Here is a 20,335-nt window from a genome sequence, read left to right as displayed (position 1 = left end):
ATGTATACCTAAGGTATACATGTTAATGAACCTCTTTGTTTTTCTCACATCAGTCTCTCTTTTATTACAGAGGTTTCAGTTAAGAACTCAGAAGGGGAGTTCCCGTTGTGGCGCAGTGGTTAACAAATCCGACTAGGAACCATGAGGTTGCAGGTTCGATCCCTGGCCTTGCTCAGTGGGCTGGGGACCAGGCGTTGCTGTGAGCTGTGGTGTAGGCTGCAGACTCGGCTCAGATCCTGCGTTGCTGTGGCTGTGGCATAGGCCAGTGGCTACAGCTCCGATTAGACCCCTAGCCTGGGAACCTCCACATGCCACAGGAGCGGACCTAGAAAAGGCAAAAAGGCAAAAAGACAAAAAAAAAAAAAAAAAAAAAGAACTCAAAAGGGTAGAGTTCCTACAACCTCAGGAAATATTTAATTTGTCATTTACTTTGTAAAAATGTTCCCACATCCTCTGTAATTCCCCTCTATAATTTTTATCGGTTCTTCATGTTCCCAGTTGTTTTTAGTCTTTATCTTGGAGAAGAAATTAAAATTACTAACATTCAATAATACATCCTGCAAAAATTTTCTTCATCTAACTCTAATATTTCTAAAATTTTTTAAAAACCAACCTTCTTAGGCGAAAATACCCCACTGGAATCCAAAAATAAGTCACATGGTCTTGGGGTCAAAATCTACTCAAGATAGTGCCAGCAAATGTGGAAGAATGAGAGAACAGTCAGATGAGAGAGTTAAGAAAGGGGACTGCAAAAGATAATTAAAAAGAAATGAGGAAAAACTCTACATCTCCACAGCTAACCTTTGTCTCTGTAAGTTAAGAGCTTTGCTGGTTTGAGAAAGTCAAAGCCCTCAGTAGGCAGTATTCTTTAAAACCCAACATGACACTGGCCTAAGATAAAGGCTACCTCAGGAACAGCTTCTTTCTTTTTTTTTCCCTCTTGCCTTAACAGTGTTTTCCCCTAGTTTTGTTGAGATATAAATGACAAAATCTGTATATATTTAGGCTGTACAATGTGATTTTTAAAGGTGTACAGGAGTTCCTGTCGTGGTGCAGTGGTTAACGAATCTGACTAGGAACCATGAGGTTGCTGGTTCGATCCCTGGCCTTGCTCAGTGCGTTAAGGATCCGGTGTTGCCGTAAGCTGTGGTGTAGGTCACAGACGCGGCTCAGATCCCGTGTTGCTACGGTTGTGGTGTAGGCTGGAGGCTACAGCTCGGATTAGACCCCTAGCCTGGGAACCTCCATATGCCGCGGGAGCGGCCCTAGAAAAGGCAAAAAGACAAAAAATAAATAAATAAATAAATAAAGGTGTACAATGTGTCGATTTGATATATGTACGCATTGTGCAATGATTACCACGATCAAGAAACATCAGAAACAGGTTCTAAAACTGAATTTGGATGTGGTCAGTAGTGCACCTCCTCTTTTCCTGAAGAAGTCTAGCAAGTCAAAGCAAGATGAGTAAAGTGAGAAAAAGCTTTGGAAACAGATCTCAGTTTGAAATTTTATGCTGTTTATAACACAACACTTATTCAAGTTTTAATTGTTTTTGTTTTTTTCCTTTTTTAGGCCTGCACCTGTGGCATATGGAAGTTTCCATGATAGGGGTCTAATTGGAGCTGTGGCTGCTGGCCTACACCAGAGCCACAGCAACACCAGCTCTAAGCCGTTGTATGCGACACTGGATCCTTAACTCCCTGAGCAGATAGAACCCGCATCCTCATGGATACTAGTCTGGCTCATTACTGCTGAGTCACAACAAGACCTCTCAAGTTTTTTAAGATGTGTGTTAAATGCCCAAATTTTACAAGTTGTTGTAAAATTTTTCCCCACAGTTCTTTTTTTTGTTTGTTTTTTTGTCATTTTCTTGGGCCGCTCTCACGGCATATGGAGGTTTCCAGGCTAGGGGTCGAATCAGAGCTGTAGCCGCCGGCCTACGCGAGCCACAGCAACGCAGGACCTGAGCTGCGTCTGCAACCTACACCACAGCTCACGGCAACACCGGATCGTTAACCCACTGAGCAAGGCCAGGGATTGAACCCGTAACCTCATGGTTCCTAGTCGGGTTTGCTAACCACTGCGCCACGACGGGAACTCCCTTCCCCACAGTTCTTAACACTGAAAGATTTTACAATAGCTTTTAACTTCTGTAACAACTTATAAAGTACTTTTAGATATATGTAAAGGCACAATCTAAATTCTATCAAGGCAATAGCTGATAAAATTTCTACAATAATAAATAATATATTGGAATAAATAATGTCTTACTGAAAGAAAAATTCTTCAACTGTGAAACTCAATGACCTTTGCCAATATAAACAGATAAAATGTTATTATTGTTCCAGGTCTACAATACATATCTAAAATATCTTTAAATCAATCTTTGTTGAAAGTAACACATCACAATTTATACAAAAGAAAAATCTCACCAAAAGAATTCTAACAAAAACCACAGGAATATTTCATATCACATAAAACAAAAGTACCAAATGAAAACCTCCTACTCACTCTATGCTAACCTAGAGACCATTATCAGGCCTTTGCACAAAGATGTTTAAGTCTCTAATAGCCAATTTGAAGTCATTTGAAACGAAGGACCATTTATTACTAGTATTCAGTATACACTTGTTTATTAATGTATGTTTTATTATTGTCATATAAATAAGCAAACAAAATAATCTTTTCATAGTTTTCTAGTGTCTAACAATAACTAAGAAGCAACTTAGGGGGAAAAAAAAGAAAGACCTTGCTATTCTAATTAGTTAAAAGGTAACTACTACTTCGCAGCTATGATTATATAAGGAGGACAGTAATTACTAGAGTCATTAAAAAAAAAATCAAACTGAGAAGGGAGCAGAGGAGGCTAGAAGGATAAGGACCGGAATTGCTTTACTGAGTACAGCGGCTGTCTATCACAAAAACTGCAGAAGCAAACTGAAGTGGTATTTTTCTACACAAACCTGAACAGCTGAAATTGCTTCCAAAGAGTTACGATTCAGGGTTGCTGGCATCTGTGGGGAAATCTATACAGAAAGAGTAGCCAAACTGAAACAAGGTATTCCAAGGCTTGGAATTTAAGAGAAAGCAACAATGAAGATGAGTAAACATAATGAATCATGACCAAAAGTTACGGTTTACTGCCTTGGATTTTATTTTATAAACAGTAAACATTTCTAAAAGTATTTTAGAAACAGCCTGGCCTTATATCATAAGGTGAAATCAGAAATATCTGAAATTCAGCCACGTCTCAAGATTTTAAAGAAAAGGAAGAAGAGGAGCCAGCCGTGAAAGATGTGAAGTCCCTCAGGGACTAAGACAAACAGAAAGTGTTTCTGTTTGGTTAAGTTTCACAACACTATTTCCCACCTTTTTGGGTGAGAAAACCCCCAGGGTTCCTCCATCTTCTCGAATGGCAACTCCCATCTCAGCCAACAAGGCCTCTCTAGAAAAAACAACAGGCATATCAGAACAAAATACCAAAACGTCAAGTAAATCAATCTAACAGTAGCTGGAAAATAAAACATGCAAAGCCAAATCAACCACGGTCAAAGTCACTAATACAAATATGAAAGAAATCTGCCTATCCCATCATTCATGAGAAATCATTTTTAATAGAAAAAAATAATGTTCCTATCTTAGGTAAAGCTTTATTCACTCAAATAAAAACTCACATCTGACTTTTGAGGTAGACAATAATTTATAAATAATATGATTATAAATACATAAAGAAGAAAAAATATTCCCGTAAGGCACTTCATACAATTCAAAGAACCATTTCTTTTTTTTTTTTTCTGTCTTTTTTTAGAGCTGTATCCACGGCATATGGAGATTCCCAGGCTAGGGGTCTAATCGGAGCTGTAGCCTTTGGCCTACAACACTCCACAGCAACGCCAGATCTGAGCTGCATCTGCAACTACACCACAGCTCATGGCAACACCAGATCCTTGACCCACTGAGTGAGGCCAGGGATCGAACCTGCAACCTCATGATTCCTAGTTGGCAAAGAACCATTTCTTAAAAATCCAAGAAAGCAATCAGAAAGTAACTTCGATACAGGGGGGATTACTTATAAATGTGATTTTCTCAAATGTCATTTTCCCATACCCACAATCACACTTGTTCAACAATTTTAGCTTAAAATCTCTATAATCAGAGTTCCTGTTGCAGCTCAGTGGTTAATGAATCCAACTAGCATCCTTGAGGACGTGGGTTTGATCCCTGGTCTCGCTCAGTGCGGTAAGGATCCAGCGTTGCCGTGAGCTGTGTTGTAGGCCAGCGGCTACAGCTCCAATTCGATCCCTAGCCTGGAAACCTCCATATGCTGCCAGTGCAGCCCTAAAAAGACAAAAAAAAAAAAAAAAGAGGTTCTAGAAAACATAACTCTGAAAGATAATAATCAAGAGAGCCTTTTTCATTTGGGTCTTTATCAAAGGTAGTCTTTTTGCAAATGAAAAACCCTATCCCTCAATATCTTTCATTTTTGTATAGATCCCAAGCAACATGCAGCACACTAACTGAAACACAACTTCCCTAGAGAACACAAAATATGTGAATTCACTTCAGAATATACATTTGGCTGTATGTTCCAGCCAAGTTTCATTCGTTTGTTTTGTGTTTGGGGATAGAAGGTTCTTTGTTTTTAACTTCTATTTTATCTTTTCTTATAGAAAAGCAATCCAAACTCGACAGACAATGTATAAACATTCTCAGAGTTTCACTTCCTGACCTCTCCATTCTGATGGCCTCTGTTTTACGCAGCTTCTCTTCCCAGGTTTCATTCAACTCAGCAATAATCTTCTCTGATTCCTAAGGAAGGAAGTCCACAGTTAAAGTGGCAAAGAGTCTTATAATTTAACACACCATGCCTAGGAACGACAGCAAGACGCAGATGATGCCCTTTGAGGATATGAGGCAGAATCTAATATGATGAGATTTTTCCCCCTTTTTTAATATGTAAAGAAATCAGTCCCAAGTGTATTAATTCTCTTAAGTCCTAATAAAAATACCTTAATAGCGTGAGTGTGTATGTGTAGGAGGAAAGGTAACATTCCAAACTGCACGGCACTATTACCGACAGCCACTTCTACCGAAGATGAAGCCCTCAAAGGTATTCACTGTTTATTGTTTCTCTGTAATTTTACCGCAACACTGACAGGATTTGGAACACGCTCCCTCAAAATGTGGTTGTCTTCACGATTTAAATATTTTAAGCTGCAGTGCTTTAAGAACTGGTACAAGTAGGAAGTACTCTCTGATCTCCTCCTGAACGAAGCCATAAGACCCTCATGGGGTACAACCTTCCTGCACCCGGAGAAAACGAGCATTATTTCTAAAGATGAGGCACCCCAAGAAGAATCTGAACAGGCAGGTCTTGATAAGCTTCCCCAGTTTCCTATAGGCAGACCTTGTTTTATTGTGCTTTATTTTACTTAGCAGATATTGCATTTTTTACAAATTGAAAGTTGGTGACAACCCTGCATTGGGCAAGTCTGTTGGTACTATTTTTCCAACAGCATTTGCTCACTTCATGTCTGTGACACATTTTGGTAATTCTTGCAGTATTTCAAAACTTTTCATTATCATTATATTTGTTATGGTGATATGTGATCAGTGACTTTTTTTTTTTTTTTTTTTTTTTTTTGCTTTTTAGGGCCGCACCCGCAGCATATGGAGGTTCCCAGACTAGGGGTCTAATCGGAGCTACAGCCTCTGGCCTATGCCAGAGTCACAGCAATGCGGGATCAGAGCCGTGTCTTCGACCTACACCACAGCTCATGGCAACACCGGATGCTTAACCTACTGAGTGAGGCCAGGGATCAAACCTACAACCTCATGGTCCCTAGTCGGGTTTGTTAACTGCTGAGCCATGGTGGGAACTCCTTTTTTTTTTTTTTTTTGCTTTTGCTTTTGCTTTTCAGGGCTGTGCTTGCAGTATATGGAGGTTCACAGGTTAGGGGTTGAATAGAATCTACAACTGCTGGCCTACGCCATAGCCACAGCCATGCTGGATCCAAGCCGCGGTTGCAACCTACACCACAGCTCACAGCAATGCTGGATTGTTAACCCACTGAGCGAGGTCAGGGATCGAACCCACATTCTAATGGATACTGGTCAGGTTTGTCACCACCGAGCCATAACGGGAACTCCCTGATCAGTGATTTTTAATGTTAACTCACTGAAAGCTCAGATGATAGCATTTTTCAGCAAATTTTTAAAAATTAAAATGTGTGCATTGTTTTTTTGAGACATAATGCTATTGCACACTTAGTAGTATAGTGTAAACCTCACTCTGATATGCACTGGAAACCACAAAAATCTGTGACTCACTTTACTGCGATATTAACCTTGTTGTGCTGGTCCGGCACTGAACTTGCAATATCTTCACGGTGTACCTGCACTCTCAGCTCGTCCCACTTTCCCATGACCTGTTACATTTTCCCATGACCTTTCACTCTTCACCAACCCAGCATAAAAATGTTCATGTTTAACACTCCTTTGGGTCTTCATTTCCTTATGAAATCTCCCATGTCATGAAAAACTTGCAGTAAATAAATTTGTATGTTTTTCTCTTGTTAATCTGCCTTTTGTTATAGGGGCCCCAGCCAAGAACCTAGAAGAAAAGATGTGTTTCCTCCCCTCTGACACAATGTCCCTCTGAACACAACCCGACAACCAATACAGAAAGTTGTAGTATTAATCTCATCTGAAGGCATGCAGCCACCAGAGTGAAAATTTTTCAGTCTCTTGTTGAATGTTATTATATGCCAGAAACGCAAGAACTAAAACATGACTCATTATTAGAGAAATGAAAATCAAAACTGCAATGAGGTATCACCTCACACCAGTCAGAATGGCCATCGTCAAATAATGCAAATGCTGTATAATACAAACAATAAATGCTGGAAAGGTGTGGCGAAAACGGAACACTCCCACGCTGTTGGTGGGCATATAAACTGGTGCAGCCACTACGGGAAAACAACAGAAGTTCTTCAAAACACTAACGTGGCCGTATGATCCAGCGATCCCACTCCTGGACACGTATCTGGAGAAAACTATAAAGCAAAAAGATACATGCACCCTTATGTTCATGGAACTGCTCACGTAGTCATTCAATGATTATACATATCCCCATCACATGCCAAGCCCTGTTCTAGGCAACCAGAGATATGACAGGGAATGAAATTGCTGCTCTTCATGAGACTTATGTTCTATGAAAGAAACTGAGATAATCAATCGATTTTATTCAGTAAGTCAAATATATAGTAAGTCAGACAGTAATAAGCGCTTTGTAGAAAATTAAAGGAAGGAAAAAAGAGAGGAGGAAGGAGGGGCAGAGGAGGGGGCAATCTAGAGTGGTTTTCTGAACAGGGCTCAACGACAAGGTTCTATGTGAGCAGAAGCAAAAGAAGAGCAGGAATGGCCATATAGGTATGCGAGGGAATAGGTAGGACATGCCTGGCATTTTCCAGGAACAGCGTAGCGAGAGCAGCATGTTCAAGGATTCTGAATGGGAATGGTAGGAAAACACAACAGAATAGTGTGCTAAATGCTAGAAGTGAAGTATTCACAGATCTGGTGGCAGATGGATGAGTCAGCTGAGTGATACTCATACCGTGAATGAAGTACAAGCAGGAACTGATCAGGTGAAAATGGAAATGGGGGGTCCCAAAAAGGCAGATGAGCATATGCAAATAGCAGGAGAAAATGCTAGTCACAGAAAAGAAATCAAGAGTCAGATGATGATGACAGTGATGAGATGAAAGCAGTGGTAGTGATTCAGGATGAAAAGTTTAAAAGACATGTCACTGTATAATTCATTTAACAGGCTACTCTATGGAGCCTCTGGGATCCCGAAACATAACTATGTACATAGAAAGAAATTGTGGGAGTTCCCGCTGTGGAACAGTAGAAACGAATCCGACTAGGAACCATGAGGTTGCGGGTTCATTCCCTGGCCTTGGTCAGTGGTTAAGGATCTGGCATTGCCATGAGCTGTGGTGCAGGTCACAGACACAGCTCAGATCCTGCAATGCTGTGGCTGTGATGTAGGCCGGCAGCTACAGGTCCGATTTGACCCCTAGTCTGGGAACCTCCATATGCTGCGAGTGTGGCAAGTGAGGGGAGGGGAGGGGAGGAAAGGAAAGGAAAGGAAAGGAAAGGAAAGGAAAGGAAAGGAAAGGAAAGGAAAGGAAAGGAAAGGAAAGGAAAGGAAAGGAAAGGAAGAAAGAAAGAGAGAGAGAAAGGGAGAAAGAGAGCAAGAAAGTGAGAAAGAAAGAGAGAAAGAGAGCAAGAAAGAAAGAGAGGAAAGAAGCCCACCTCAGGAAACAAGAAAAAGAAAGAGAAAGAAAGACAGTAAGAAGGAAAGAGAGCAAGAGAAAGAAACAAAGAAACAGAGAAAGAAAGAGAAAGAGAGAAAGAAAGGGAAAGAAAGGAAGGAAGAGAGAGAAAGAAAGAGAGAAAGAGAGAGGGAAATTGTGAATTTATAATACAATAAATTTTAAGGCATCTGGCATTTGGTTTTCTGGAATGAGACTTGGGACCATGTTAAAAAGCCAAGAGTAAAGACTCAAGGCAGCAGGGCTGCAAAAGCAAAGGAGTACAGGGGTCAGAAGAAACCAACACGAGAGCATGACGATGATGATGATAAAGAACTACCACTACCCCCACCACCACTGGCTAAGCTAGGCAAAGAGCAAAACTGGGGAAAGTGAGGAAAGGCCTGGGCATCAGTAAAGTGGATATAAAGGGGACCAGAGAGGGGGTACTCAGTTACAAAGTGGGAGAAGCTGGAATAAGTCTGCAGTGGAAGTCCAAAACCACCTAGATTGGCTGTCATTAAACCATCACCCTCTGAACACAATTCAACAACCAATACAGAAAGGTATAGTATTAATCTCATCTGAAGGCAGACAGCCACTCCCCTAGCACAGACACGGGCTACCTAAGCAGCTACCTGAGTGGCATCTCTACATCGTCCCCTACTAGGAAGAAATAATACGCAGTGCGTATGCCACTCCACAGCTAAGTGAGGGACCAGCAAGCCATGCTAGAGGGCCAGCAACCAACAAAACCCCATACACTTCCAGCAAGGCGTGAGACAGCCAGGAAAGGAAGTGTACCTGGTACCTCAAGGTCGAGAGCCCACCCACTACGCCCCACAGAAGTTATTCAACAACAACTCTGATAGGGTAGCATTAAATGCTTCTGCAAATGGCTGTAAAAGGGCAAGTACAAGACAAGCTGGCACCACGACCTTTAAGATATTATGGGTTAATAAAGACAACTGGGCAGAAATCTTTACACTCTCAAAGTGACAACTTCAAAAACAAAGGAACAGGATAACAGGATGCCCAAACCACAGCACCTAGACTAGGGCTTATTACATATACTGTGGTCCCCAAGGCACTGCTATGGGATATAAAATACAAATTGACCAATAAGTTAGTTAAAATATCCTTTTCTCCTGGTTGGTTATGTTTAGAAAAAGAATATGTCAGCTCAGAGGCTTATCTGGCTGTATCAAAACTATTCCAGGAGTTCCCATCATAGAACAGCAGAAACATATCCGACTAGGAATCATGAGGTTGTAGGTCTGATCCCTGGCCTCACTCAGTGGATTAGGGATCTGCTGTTGCCGTGAGCTGTGGTGTAGGTCACAGACTAGGCTTGGATCCTGTGTGGCTGTGACTGGCAGCTGTAGTTCCAATTCGACCCCTAGCCTGGGAACCTCCATATGCTGCGGGTGCAGCCCTAAAAAAAAAGCAAAAAACAAAACAAAACAAAAAACTATTCTACTTGGGGGCAACTGTAAACTCACACAAGGAAGCAAAGTCACTGTCTAGGAATCCTCTTACCATTTTGCTGCCGACTCTAATGCATCTAAGTTTATTTACCACCTGGAGGGTAAATCAGAGTATGATCCCCTTGGAGGGAGAGTTGGTGAGTGAGCTGAGTAAGGTATTACTTTCATTTTTCATTATAGCTTCAAGTTCCAACTTCTATGCTGTCTAGAAAGTTTTTTTTTTTTTTTTTTTTTTGTCTTTTGTCTTTTTTGTTGTTGTTGTTATTGTTGCTATTTCTTGGGCCGCTCCCGCGGCATATGGAGGTTCCCAGGCTAGGGGTCTAATCGGAGCTGTAGCCACCGGCCTACGCCAGAGCCACAGCAACGCGGGATCCGAGCCGCGTCTGCAACCTACACCACAGCTCACGGCAACACCGGATCGTTAACCCACTGAGCAAGGGCAGGGACCGAACCCGCAACCTCATGGTTCCTAGTCGGATTCGTTAACCACTGCGCCACGACGGGAACTCCTAGAAAGTTATTTTTTAAAACTTTGAAAAAAGGTTAGAGAAAACGGTATTGGTAGTGTCATTTAAGCAAAATGTTGGTGCTGCAAAAAGCCATTTTACTCCAGAAACATTCTAGAAATGTAGAGACCGAGGACCAGAGAAATTGATGACCCTGAGGTCACACTTTTCCCTGAGCTGGGTCTAGAGCTGGGTTTCTTGACTCTTGGTGTTCTCTGCTCCAACGAAGGCATAATCTACAGGCCCTAAAGAAAATATTCTACAAAACAGCTCACCGTAAGTTAAGGAAGAATGCGGAATATTCTTCCCTCAAGCCTGAATAACAAACTTAGTGTAAATAAAACAGAGATGCCAACAAGAAGATAGCTTTCAGTCTGAGTCATCAACGCACTCTGCAGGCAGGCCTGGCACATGGCGCCCAGTGCTACCCATAACTCATTCTAGAAGCCTAACTGAAGATTAAACTGAAACTGGGATTCATGCTTTAGAAATGATTGGTCAAGGAGACACTCTTTAAGGGGTCCTTCCTTCCCGCAGGTGCTGTACATTAAAATAACTGAAAAAACAGAATGACATCAGAAAACATTTTTTTTAAGTTCCAAAGAATGCTGGGCTGAGGCGTCTTTCACCTTTGATCTCACATCATGTATGCCCAGCTATCTGTACAGCATTGGCTGTAATTATGTTCACATTGCTAAACATGATGTAATTCCTTCAACATGATTCAGTTAAAGTGGCAGAGAAGTCCACAAAACAAGTCAGAAATGTTTCTCCCAAAAAAAAAAAAAAAATACAACTTAGGAGTTCCCGTCGTAGCTCAGTGGTTAACGAATCTGACTAGGAACCATGAGGTTGAGGGTTCGGTCCCTGGCTTGCTCAGTGGGTTAAGGATCTGGTGTTGCTGTGAGCTGTGGTGTAGGTTGCAGACACAGCTCGGATCCCGTGTTGCTGTGGCTGTGGCGTAGGCCGGTGGCTACAGCTCCGATTAGACCCCCTAGTCTGGGAACCTCCATATGCTGCGGAAGCGGCCCTAGAAAAAAGGCAAAAAGACAAAAACAAAACAAAATCAAACAATTTAAACAGTGATTTTTAAAAATTTGTTTATTTATTTTTAATTATGACGTGTTAAAAGTTAAAAGCACTTACTACATGGAACATTGATAGGTTTTTACTATACTGAACAGAGTGTGCTTCCTAAGTGAGTTTCAAGCGTGATGCCCTCAGGCTGCCTAGCATCGAATTTACCCTTGCACGCTTCTATAATGGGTATTTGTGGATATTTATAGTCTAAGCCAAAGCAATGGCACTCACAGTACTGACTTTGATGCTAGAATAATAAACATCAGAGGCACCACACAGTAGCTATAGCTACATATTTAAAACCTTATTAAGTAGGAATCCAAATCAAGGATACATTTCCACACAGCTTGAATTTCGACTAAAAACTAAAAACAATTACACCTCATTCTCTTTTGCCAGAGGTTTGTGGAGGGCTCAAATATTTATGAGAGGGTAACATGGGTCTTTTCCATATGGAAACAGACTGCTCAATGAATGAAGCGATAGCAATGCCCTGTATAAAACACTACCAACTTATCCATTTTTTAGAAGTCAAAAATAAAGAGAGGCAACGGGACATAAAACGGTAGGAAGATGAATTCGCCTCCTCTGTTACTGTTTTCCACTACAGTATTTTTCTCCTCCAGTGTCATGTCAGGAATGCCACTCCTTCACCCTCAGCAATGAAAGAGTCCCCAGATGAGAAATTCTCAAGCATTTCTATCGCATAACTGCTGCCTTGCCCTGTGAGCACAAGATGTTATCTGCCCACAGTCTTAAAACGTAGGCCTGCTGGAATGGAATTCTCCCCATTCACAAAACAGAAGCAGACCTAAGGTGCTTAGGCTTCAGTAAACTACCATGCTGCATTAAAAACTCAAGACTGAATGCAAAAGCATAAAGAAGCTATTTTGTACAGGTAGGGAAAATGGAAGATGTCTTTAATATTGGCTTAAAGGAGAATTAAAACAAATTTAATTTTTGATAAAAGTAATAAAGTTTTGTTTTGTTTTGGGTGGGAAGTAGGGAGGTTGTGGGGAGGGTTCCTGGAAATTCAATGGCAGTGCTATTCCCTAGGAATGATGTGGAAGATACCGGGCAACCTAATGCTTAAAGAGTCTGCTTGACATCTTGACTCCTAATATCCAGCATTATTTTCAGTTGGTTCTACCTGGCAGTTGGAAAGAATTTTTTTCCTACATCAAGATATGTGTTAAAGACATATGTTATGTTAAATCTCATTCATATACTAAGGTAAGATTCAAATAGTAAGATTCAAAATCCCCAAAGAGGGAGTTCCCGTTGTGGCGCAGTGGTTAACGAATCCGACTAGGAACCATGAGGTTGCAGGTTCTAAACCTGCCCTTGCTCAGTGGGTTAAAGGATCCGGCGTTGCCATGAGCTGTGGTGTAGGTTGCAGACGCGGCTCAGATCTCGAGTTGCTGTGGCTCTGGCGTAGGCTGGCAGCTACGGCTCTGATGCGACCCCTAGCCTGGGAACCTCCATATGCCGTGGGAGTGGCTCAAGAAAAACACACAAAAAAAAAAACAACAAAAAAAAAAAACAACAACAAAAAAAAACCAGGAGTTCCCGTCGTGGCGCAGTGGTTAGCGAATCCGACTGGGAACCATGAGGTCGCGGGTTCGGTCCCTGCCCTTGCTCAGTGGGTTGACGATCCGGCGTTGCCGTGAGCTGTGGTGGAGGTTGCAGACGCGGCTCGGATCCCGCGTTGCTGTGCCTCTGGTGTAGGCCGGTGGCTGCAGCTCCGATTCAACCCCTAGCCTGGGAACCTCCATGTGCCGCGGGAGCGGCCCAAGAAGTAGCAACAACAACAACAACAAAAAGACAAAAGACAAAAAAAAAAAAAAAAAAAAAAAAAAAACACCCAAAATCCCCAAAGAAAAATAACATTTTTACATCAAATAGAAAATTATTTCACTTTTCCTTTCCACAGAACCTCTGCATGTCCCCAACGGCTTGAATAGAAGAACCGAGCATGGCAACTTTGTCACTGACGTCTATCATGATAAAATACAGAAATAAAGAGCCTTCTTGCATAGGGCTTCACTAATATCCAATACAATTTCAAAGTCAATTTTACAATAGCAGAAATTATCTTTTTCTTTGCAACATTTAATAAAAAGATTTCTCTCTCCCTCTCCCTTTGTCAAGCACTTCAGAATTTCACCCACTTTCAGGAATTCCCATTATGGCACAGGGGAAACAAATTCGACTAGGAACCATGAGGTTGAGGGTTTGATCCCTGGCCTCACTCAGTGGGTTAAGGATCCTGCATTGCCGTGAGCTGTGGTGTAGGCTGCAGGCGTGACTCAGATCCGGCGTTGCTGTGGCGTAGGGCAGCAGCTGTAGCTCAGATTGGACCCTTAGCCTGGGAACCTCCATATGCTGTGGGGGCAGCCCTACAAAGCAAAGAAGATAGGAAAAAAAAGAGAGAATTTTCACCCGCTTTCCACTAACATGTTCTGAAGGAAGAAACAAGATCATTACTTTTGTTCCAGAGCACTTCATGTTAGAAGTGAGTAAAATCCATGACAAAAAAAGCAGGCTGATTAAGAAGCAAAACCCATTCTTCACGTAAAATCTCTTTCAGCCTCAACTGCAAACCAAAATGAAAGTGTCTACCATCTGCAATTATCAGGCTTAATTCCCTTTTAGTGAAAGGACTCAGCAAACCTTTTCACTGGTCCATCAGTCAAAGTGTGTCACTGTTCTCAGAAGTCCCTAAAAGAGCAATTGTGGTGGTGAATCCCATACTGAGTGAATGCATACGGGCGGCAGGACTGCAACTTCCCAGTTCCTTAAAGTTTCTTTGCCAGAGTTCCCGTCGTGGCTCAGCAGTTAGCCAACCCGACTGGTATCCATGAGGATGCAGGTTCGATCCCTGGCCTTGCACAGTGGGTTGGGGATCCAGAGTTGGCTGTGAGCTGTGGTGCAGGTGGCAGATTTGGCTCAGATCCAGTGCTGCTGTGGCTGTGGTGTAGACTGGCAGTCACAGCTCTGATTAGACCACTAGCTGGGGAATTTCCACATGCTGTGGGTATGGCCCTAAGACCAAAGAAAAGAAAAGAAAAGAAAAGTTTCTTTGCCTTCCTTGCTTTGTTTTATTTCAGCTTTTGGCCATGTCTGCAGCACGCGGAAGTTCCCAGGCCAGGGAGCAAACCCGCACCACGGCAACAACCTGAGCAAAGCCCTCCTTGTTTTTCCTACCTTGGTACTCTTGAATTCAAAGGCCACAAGGTACAGATCAAACTATCATCCTGGAGGTGACAAGCAGGGAAAGAAAAGGCATTTGTATTGCTGTCACAGTGATTTGATGGATGGCCCCATAGGTGACGACTGTCTGCTCTCACTGTAGTCACCAAGGGGGAAGGAAGAACCTATGAGTCAGAACATTCGCTGCTCCTAACGTTCACGCTCATGGGAGGAGACAAGAAAGTACCACAGAGGCAACAACAGGCTGGGAAAGCCGAGCGGTCTGCCATGCAGGTGACCTGCACACACGGGACTCAGGAACACAGCACCAGCAGGAAGATCCACGACCCCGGATGCACCAGCACCTCGGGGGAGGGGGTCAGCCCTTCCACAGAAGTGCTCACAGGGCTTTCTATGAACTTCCAGAAAATATTACTTCACGCGTCTCTGAATAAATCCGGTCTACCTATTCAAATGTTCAAACTTTCTTTTGATTATACAGCTTTACTAACAGAAACATGGCTCTATATAGAATTCTACCTTCAAAAGAAACCAAATGTTTAATTACTCAGCTTCCAATGAAATTTCTAATTAAAGATTGCACTGTGACTTGTAAACTGCCTCAGAATTAATGGACAAATCTACTTATCAGTTACTTTGCCTGGCCAACCTACAACCTGCCCACTCGGCTCTCCCTCCCATCTCTGCCCGGCCATGTCAGATTCAAGCATTCTGATGAAGAGAAATTATCTTACAAAGCAGCAATTTCATTTTCAGGGCACCTCAGAGAGTTAGAAAGTACTTCCATACGCTGAACCAGTATCTCAGTGATTTTTAGTCCTAACTCTGCCTCGTGGAACTATACAGAATAACTTTGATTGATTCTGAGTTACTACTTACCTTTAGACGTTCGATGGCTTCCTCTCCTCCAGGTGTAGACATGATCCTCTCCTGAATACTAGTCACAGATGTTAAGCCCACCTGACTATTGAGTGAGCAGGAAGATGGAGATGAAGTAAGGGACCCCATGGATGCTGTGGAAAAATTGCCAGGACGTTGATTCTCAGAGGCTAGCAAGTACCTATGCTTATTGTTCTGAAAATCTTTCAGATCTGGGAGATAGAAAGAAGGGAAGGAAGAAAAAGTAGAAAAGAGGGAAAGGAGCAGAAGAAAAAAGACAGGAAGGAACACCAGTGTAAGAAAGGACAGCATCAAAGCGCCAAGACAAAGACAAGTTATGATACAAAGACAAGGTATGATTGTTCTAGATGGCAGTTCTAAAACGTGTCTGTCTTTAATACTGGTCTTGTAGAGGAGAAGAACCACTTCTGAATTTAGAAACTGAAAAGTTCCAGTGCGGGTTAACACTGTATCGGGCAGGAGCAACCAGAGCTTCAAAGAAAGGGTAATGCTCAGGCACAAACAGCTGTGCTACATTCCGTCTATTTCTTCTACGGCTCCAAATCTATAAGGTTTAGGATTACACTAGTAAATCCCAGCAGTCTGTAATAGTAGGGGGAAAAAGATGATCATGTATTCATCAATATCAGTGCACATCAGCCTACCCAGTACTTTACGGCATTCAGGACAAATTCCAAAGAAAATATTACATTAAAACAAAAATTTCAGCACATAGTAGCATTCTCTGTGTGTTAAAAGGATTTTTTTTTTTTTTTTTTTTTTTAAGGGCTGCACTTGCACCATATGGAGGTTCCCAGGCTAGGGGGTCGAATCACAGCGATAGCCATTGGCCTACACCACAGCCACAGAAACTCAGGATCCCAGCCATGTCTGCAACTTAACACCACAGCTCACGGCCACGCTGGATCCTTAACCTACCAAGTGAGGCCAGGAATTGAACCTGTATCCTCATGGATACTAGTCAGATTCGTTTCTGCTGAGCCATGATGGGAACTCCTAAAAAGGATTTTGAAAATACGCCTTCTAAAAAAAAAGGAGAGATAATTGTAGAACTCACAGGAGTTTTGTATAAGTCCTGGTTAAGAACTCAAAACTGATTACCTCGACATGGAAGAACAATAAGGAAATTATTGAATTGGGTGTAGCTTACATTCATCAAAATGAACAACAAAAATTAAGCCTGATTATAATAAGTACGGCTCTTACTCTGCCTAAGAGTATGACCATGAGTCACCGGGAAGCCTAGTTCCTAGTACGGAATACAAGTTTTTAGGGGCATACTCTCATTTACTAATAAAGCCGTAGATTTTGCTTTTAAACTTAGTTTTGGTAAAAAGAGCCACAAACAAGAAATTCATTAATTTGCTGTTGGTGCTTTCCTCCATTAGTCATTCTTCCCAAATAGGCATCAGAGGAAATCCATAGGTACTGGTGCATTCCTATTTTCAAATTAGCCCATTTTTAAATGTAAGAAAATCTACACTGCTTAAAATTCATAGCAAAACTAACCACATTTTCCTTAAAGGATATAATATGGATCAATACAAAGAGTCAGAAAAATTACTGTTAGCTCTCTCTGGGTCTATCCATCTCAACTTAATCAAATCGAGTTCTTGAAGCCTCTTAAAACCAGTGGTTGCTTCAAGACAGTTTGAAAACCACCATCTGCAAATATAGAACATAGGAAAACAGGCAAGTTGTAAAAGGGGGATAGAACTGGAGCAAAAAATTAGCCATCAAGTGATGGCAGCAAGGTGGGAAAGAAGAGGACGGATGGAGTTTAAAAGGTCCAACTGACACATGCAAGCCCTAAAGGAATTAAGAGCAGTGGTCGAAACAGAAGTAGTCAGGGCTGCTTTTCTGCACGACACAGAATTAAAACTTAGTCATGCATAGCTTTTCAGGAAGATGCCACAACTGCTCAGAGAAGAGTGAGGCAGCAAGCTGGCAGCAGCACCACCTTGAGCACAAAAGCAAGAACAAGAGGTATCGTTCCCACACCAGTATCAGTTGGCTTTGGAAATCTCAGACAGAGCCATTCCAGTCCAAGAGTCACTCTGTAATGAGGACGTTATAGCATCTTCAAGGCCCAGCCTCACCACAGCACCAGGGCTATATTTGGTTTCTCCCAGGTATTTGCTCACTGTCTGCCAAGCCTGTTATACATGCCCTACTATAGAAATGAATGAATGAATCAATAAAAATCTAAAACTTAACCCCTTCAAAATCAGGATTCTTAAATTACCCTAAGATAGTAATCCCTTGATGAATTATCTTAAAAGGGTAAAAAATTACTTTCTCACCAACATGATGATAGATATGGAGAGAGTAATGGCACGTAATCCTTTATAAAATAGCCTCATTTCAAGCACACATTTTATTTTATTTTATTTTATTGCATTTTAGGGCCGCAGTCACGGCATATGGAAGTTCCCAGGCTAGGGGTCGAACTGGAGCTGTAGCCATTGGCCTACACCACAGCCACAGCAACTTGGGATCTGAGCTGCGTCTGCAACCTACACCACAGCTCATGGCAATGCCAGATCCTTAACTCACCTAGCAAGGTCAGGGATCGAACCTGCGTCCTCATGGTTACTAGGTCAGGTTTGTTTCCACTATATCACAACGGGAACTCCTCAAGCACACATTTTAGACACCCAAGTTTTTTTTAATTTAATTTGTAATCTACTCAATCACGGAGATTTGGCCAACTAGAAGCGCTTGTTTTCTTTTTCTTTCTTTTTTTTTTGTCTTTTTTTTTTTTTTTTTTTGCCTTTTCTAGGGCCGCTCCTGCGGCATATGGAGATTCCCAGGCTAGGGGTCAAATCGGAGCTATAGCCGCTGGCCTACACTACAGCCACAGCAACGCAGGATCTGAGCTGCGTCTGCAACCTACACCACAGCTCATGACAACGCCAGATCCTTAACCCACTGAGCAAGGCCGGGTATCGAACCCACAACCTCATGGTTCCTAGTTGGATTCGCTAATCACTGAGCCAGGATGGGAACTCCTAGAAGTGACTGTTTTCAATTATATATACATTAAAGCTCGTAATTGTATAGGTAATTTAAAAGCATTTTTCAATTAAATAATCAGACCCTGAAGGATCAGGAGGCCAAAAAAGTGTAATAATGATTAAAAACTAGGGCTCTGAGTTAACCCTACCCAGTCTAATCACATACAAACCATGGGATCTTACTCAGCGGCAAACTAATAACTACTCCAGGCAGCAGTGTCCTCATTGGTAAAATGGGCAAAATGGAACTTTATCAGAGTCACTGACAGGATTAAATGAAATACTGTTTTCAAGATACTTAGAATAGGTCCTGCTACATTATAAACACTCAGTAACTGTGAGCTACTGCATCACTATCTTCATCATCTATGACTTTGGATTCAATTTAATCACATTTAAGAGGAAAAGCTAAAGATTAAAAACAGCAAAAGGTTTTTAAGCCTCTGAACTTTACTCAAGCCACAAACTGAAGTTCAGCAAAAGACTGCTTTGCTAATGGAAAAGGGCAAAAATAGGATCACTTCTGAACCTACAGTGTGCTCTGTCTGGGATTTCCCCGTTAGGATTGCTGGCATGCAAAGCTCATTTTAAGGCTGATCCAGCAAAGGCAGATTAGCAAGTCAGAGTACTGGAAATAACCAATACATGAAATACACACATTTGCCTCCACTTCCAGAGTAATCATCGATCAATGGATCAACTGAAGGTAAGCAAGAGGGAAAATACAAGGGTCAAAGTTCAGGGTCAGCAGTGACACAGCGAAAGGGAGCAGAGCGGTATTTGGCATTTGGGAAGGTGAAAACGTTAACACTAAGAATAATATATTATCATTCTACAAATCGTACGTATTCATGTAAAATCAGGAGCTAATCAGTAAGAACTATATGAAAAGAGGCCTTGAAAATCTCTTCAGAATTCCAAATAATACATTAATCTTACACTCAAAAAATAAAAGCATGCTTTATTAAATAAGCCCATATACTATTCTACCTGAATAATCTAGTTAATTCAAGAGAACTTCTGATTAGACATTATGCAGACAGAACACTGAGGTTACAAAAGATCCATTTTAAGACAACATTGTAAGACTCTCTGGAAGTCTAATTCTTGAACTTGAATGGAATAGATTCTTTTCCCCTTCTTAAGTAAGGAGCAATTCAGGGGCATTCAATCATTCTGTAGGAGGGTGACCACTCGAAGGTAAATCCTACCTTAAAAGAGACTGGAATGGGGAGTTTCTGACACATATACAGCCACTACATTAATCCAGAGACATTCACAACTCAGAAACAAAAATTTCAAGTAATATTTTTACTGAGATATTTTTCTCACTGAGAATTATTCCAAACAACATTCTAAATAAACTTCATTGCTGATCAAAAATAGAAATCTAATAAAAATGCAAGTAGTGATATATTATTTTTAAAAACTAATTTGAAGAGTTCAAATGGATAACCTGGTACATAGAACATTACATAAAGGAATTCTGATATCGTTTTCAATGGGCTTTTTAAGAAGTTAAGGGAGAAAAGAAAACTCTTTCTCTACCACCTAGCTTCATCAACTTCCTTAAACTGAAGTTTAAGAACCCTGGAGAGGAAAGGAATAGATTTTGTGTTGATCCTTAATTTACTTACTATCAATAATATCTCCCAGGCCCTGAGCACGAAGAAGGTCCTTCAGCCGTGTCACCTCCTCCTTTAATTCACGAACCAGTTTGGCGTTGGGGTCCTCATTGATAACAGCATTGCATTTAATTTGTTTTGCACGATCTGCATATCTAGATCCAAAAAGAAAACACGATTTTGCCATTC

General features: G+C 41.6%; 1 protein-coding gene across 13 annotated transcripts in view; it reads right to left on the bottom strand.

The window, feature by feature from the left end:
• Positions 1 to 20,335, bottom strand: part of KIF1B (kinesin family member 1B) — a 168,322-nt gene that overhangs the window by 80,174 nt on the left and 67,813 nt on the right. For 6 of the 13 annotated variants that reach the window (XM_021095315.1, XM_021095322.1, XM_021095321.1 and 3 more), the window contains 5 exons: positions 20,159 to 20,301; positions 19,180 to 19,221; positions 15,484 to 15,695; positions 4,730 to 4,809; positions 3,370 to 3,445 (listed from right to left, as the gene is read on the bottom strand). In XM_021095315.1, the coding sequence (XP_020950974.1) occupies positions 3,370 to 3,445; positions 4,730 to 4,809; positions 15,484 to 15,695; positions 19,180 to 19,221; positions 20,159 to 20,301 (553 nt within the window). The remainder of the gene's footprint in view (positions 1 to 3,369; positions 3,446 to 4,729; positions 4,810 to 15,483; positions 15,696 to 19,179; positions 19,222 to 20,158; positions 20,302 to 20,335) is intronic. The other 7 variants (XM_021095325.1, XM_021095324.1, XM_021095320.1 and 4 more) reach the window with 2 other exon arrangements.

Source organism: Sus scrofa, chromosome 6 (genome assembly GCF_000003025.6).
Source record: "Sus scrofa isolate TJ Tabasco breed Duroc chromosome 6, Sscrofa11.1, whole genome shotgun sequence".
NCBI lineage: Eukaryota > Metazoa > Chordata > Mammalia > Artiodactyla > Suidae > Sus > Sus scrofa.
Note: the sequence above shows the minus strand (reverse complement) of the source record. Positions and strands in the feature narration are given on the sequence as shown.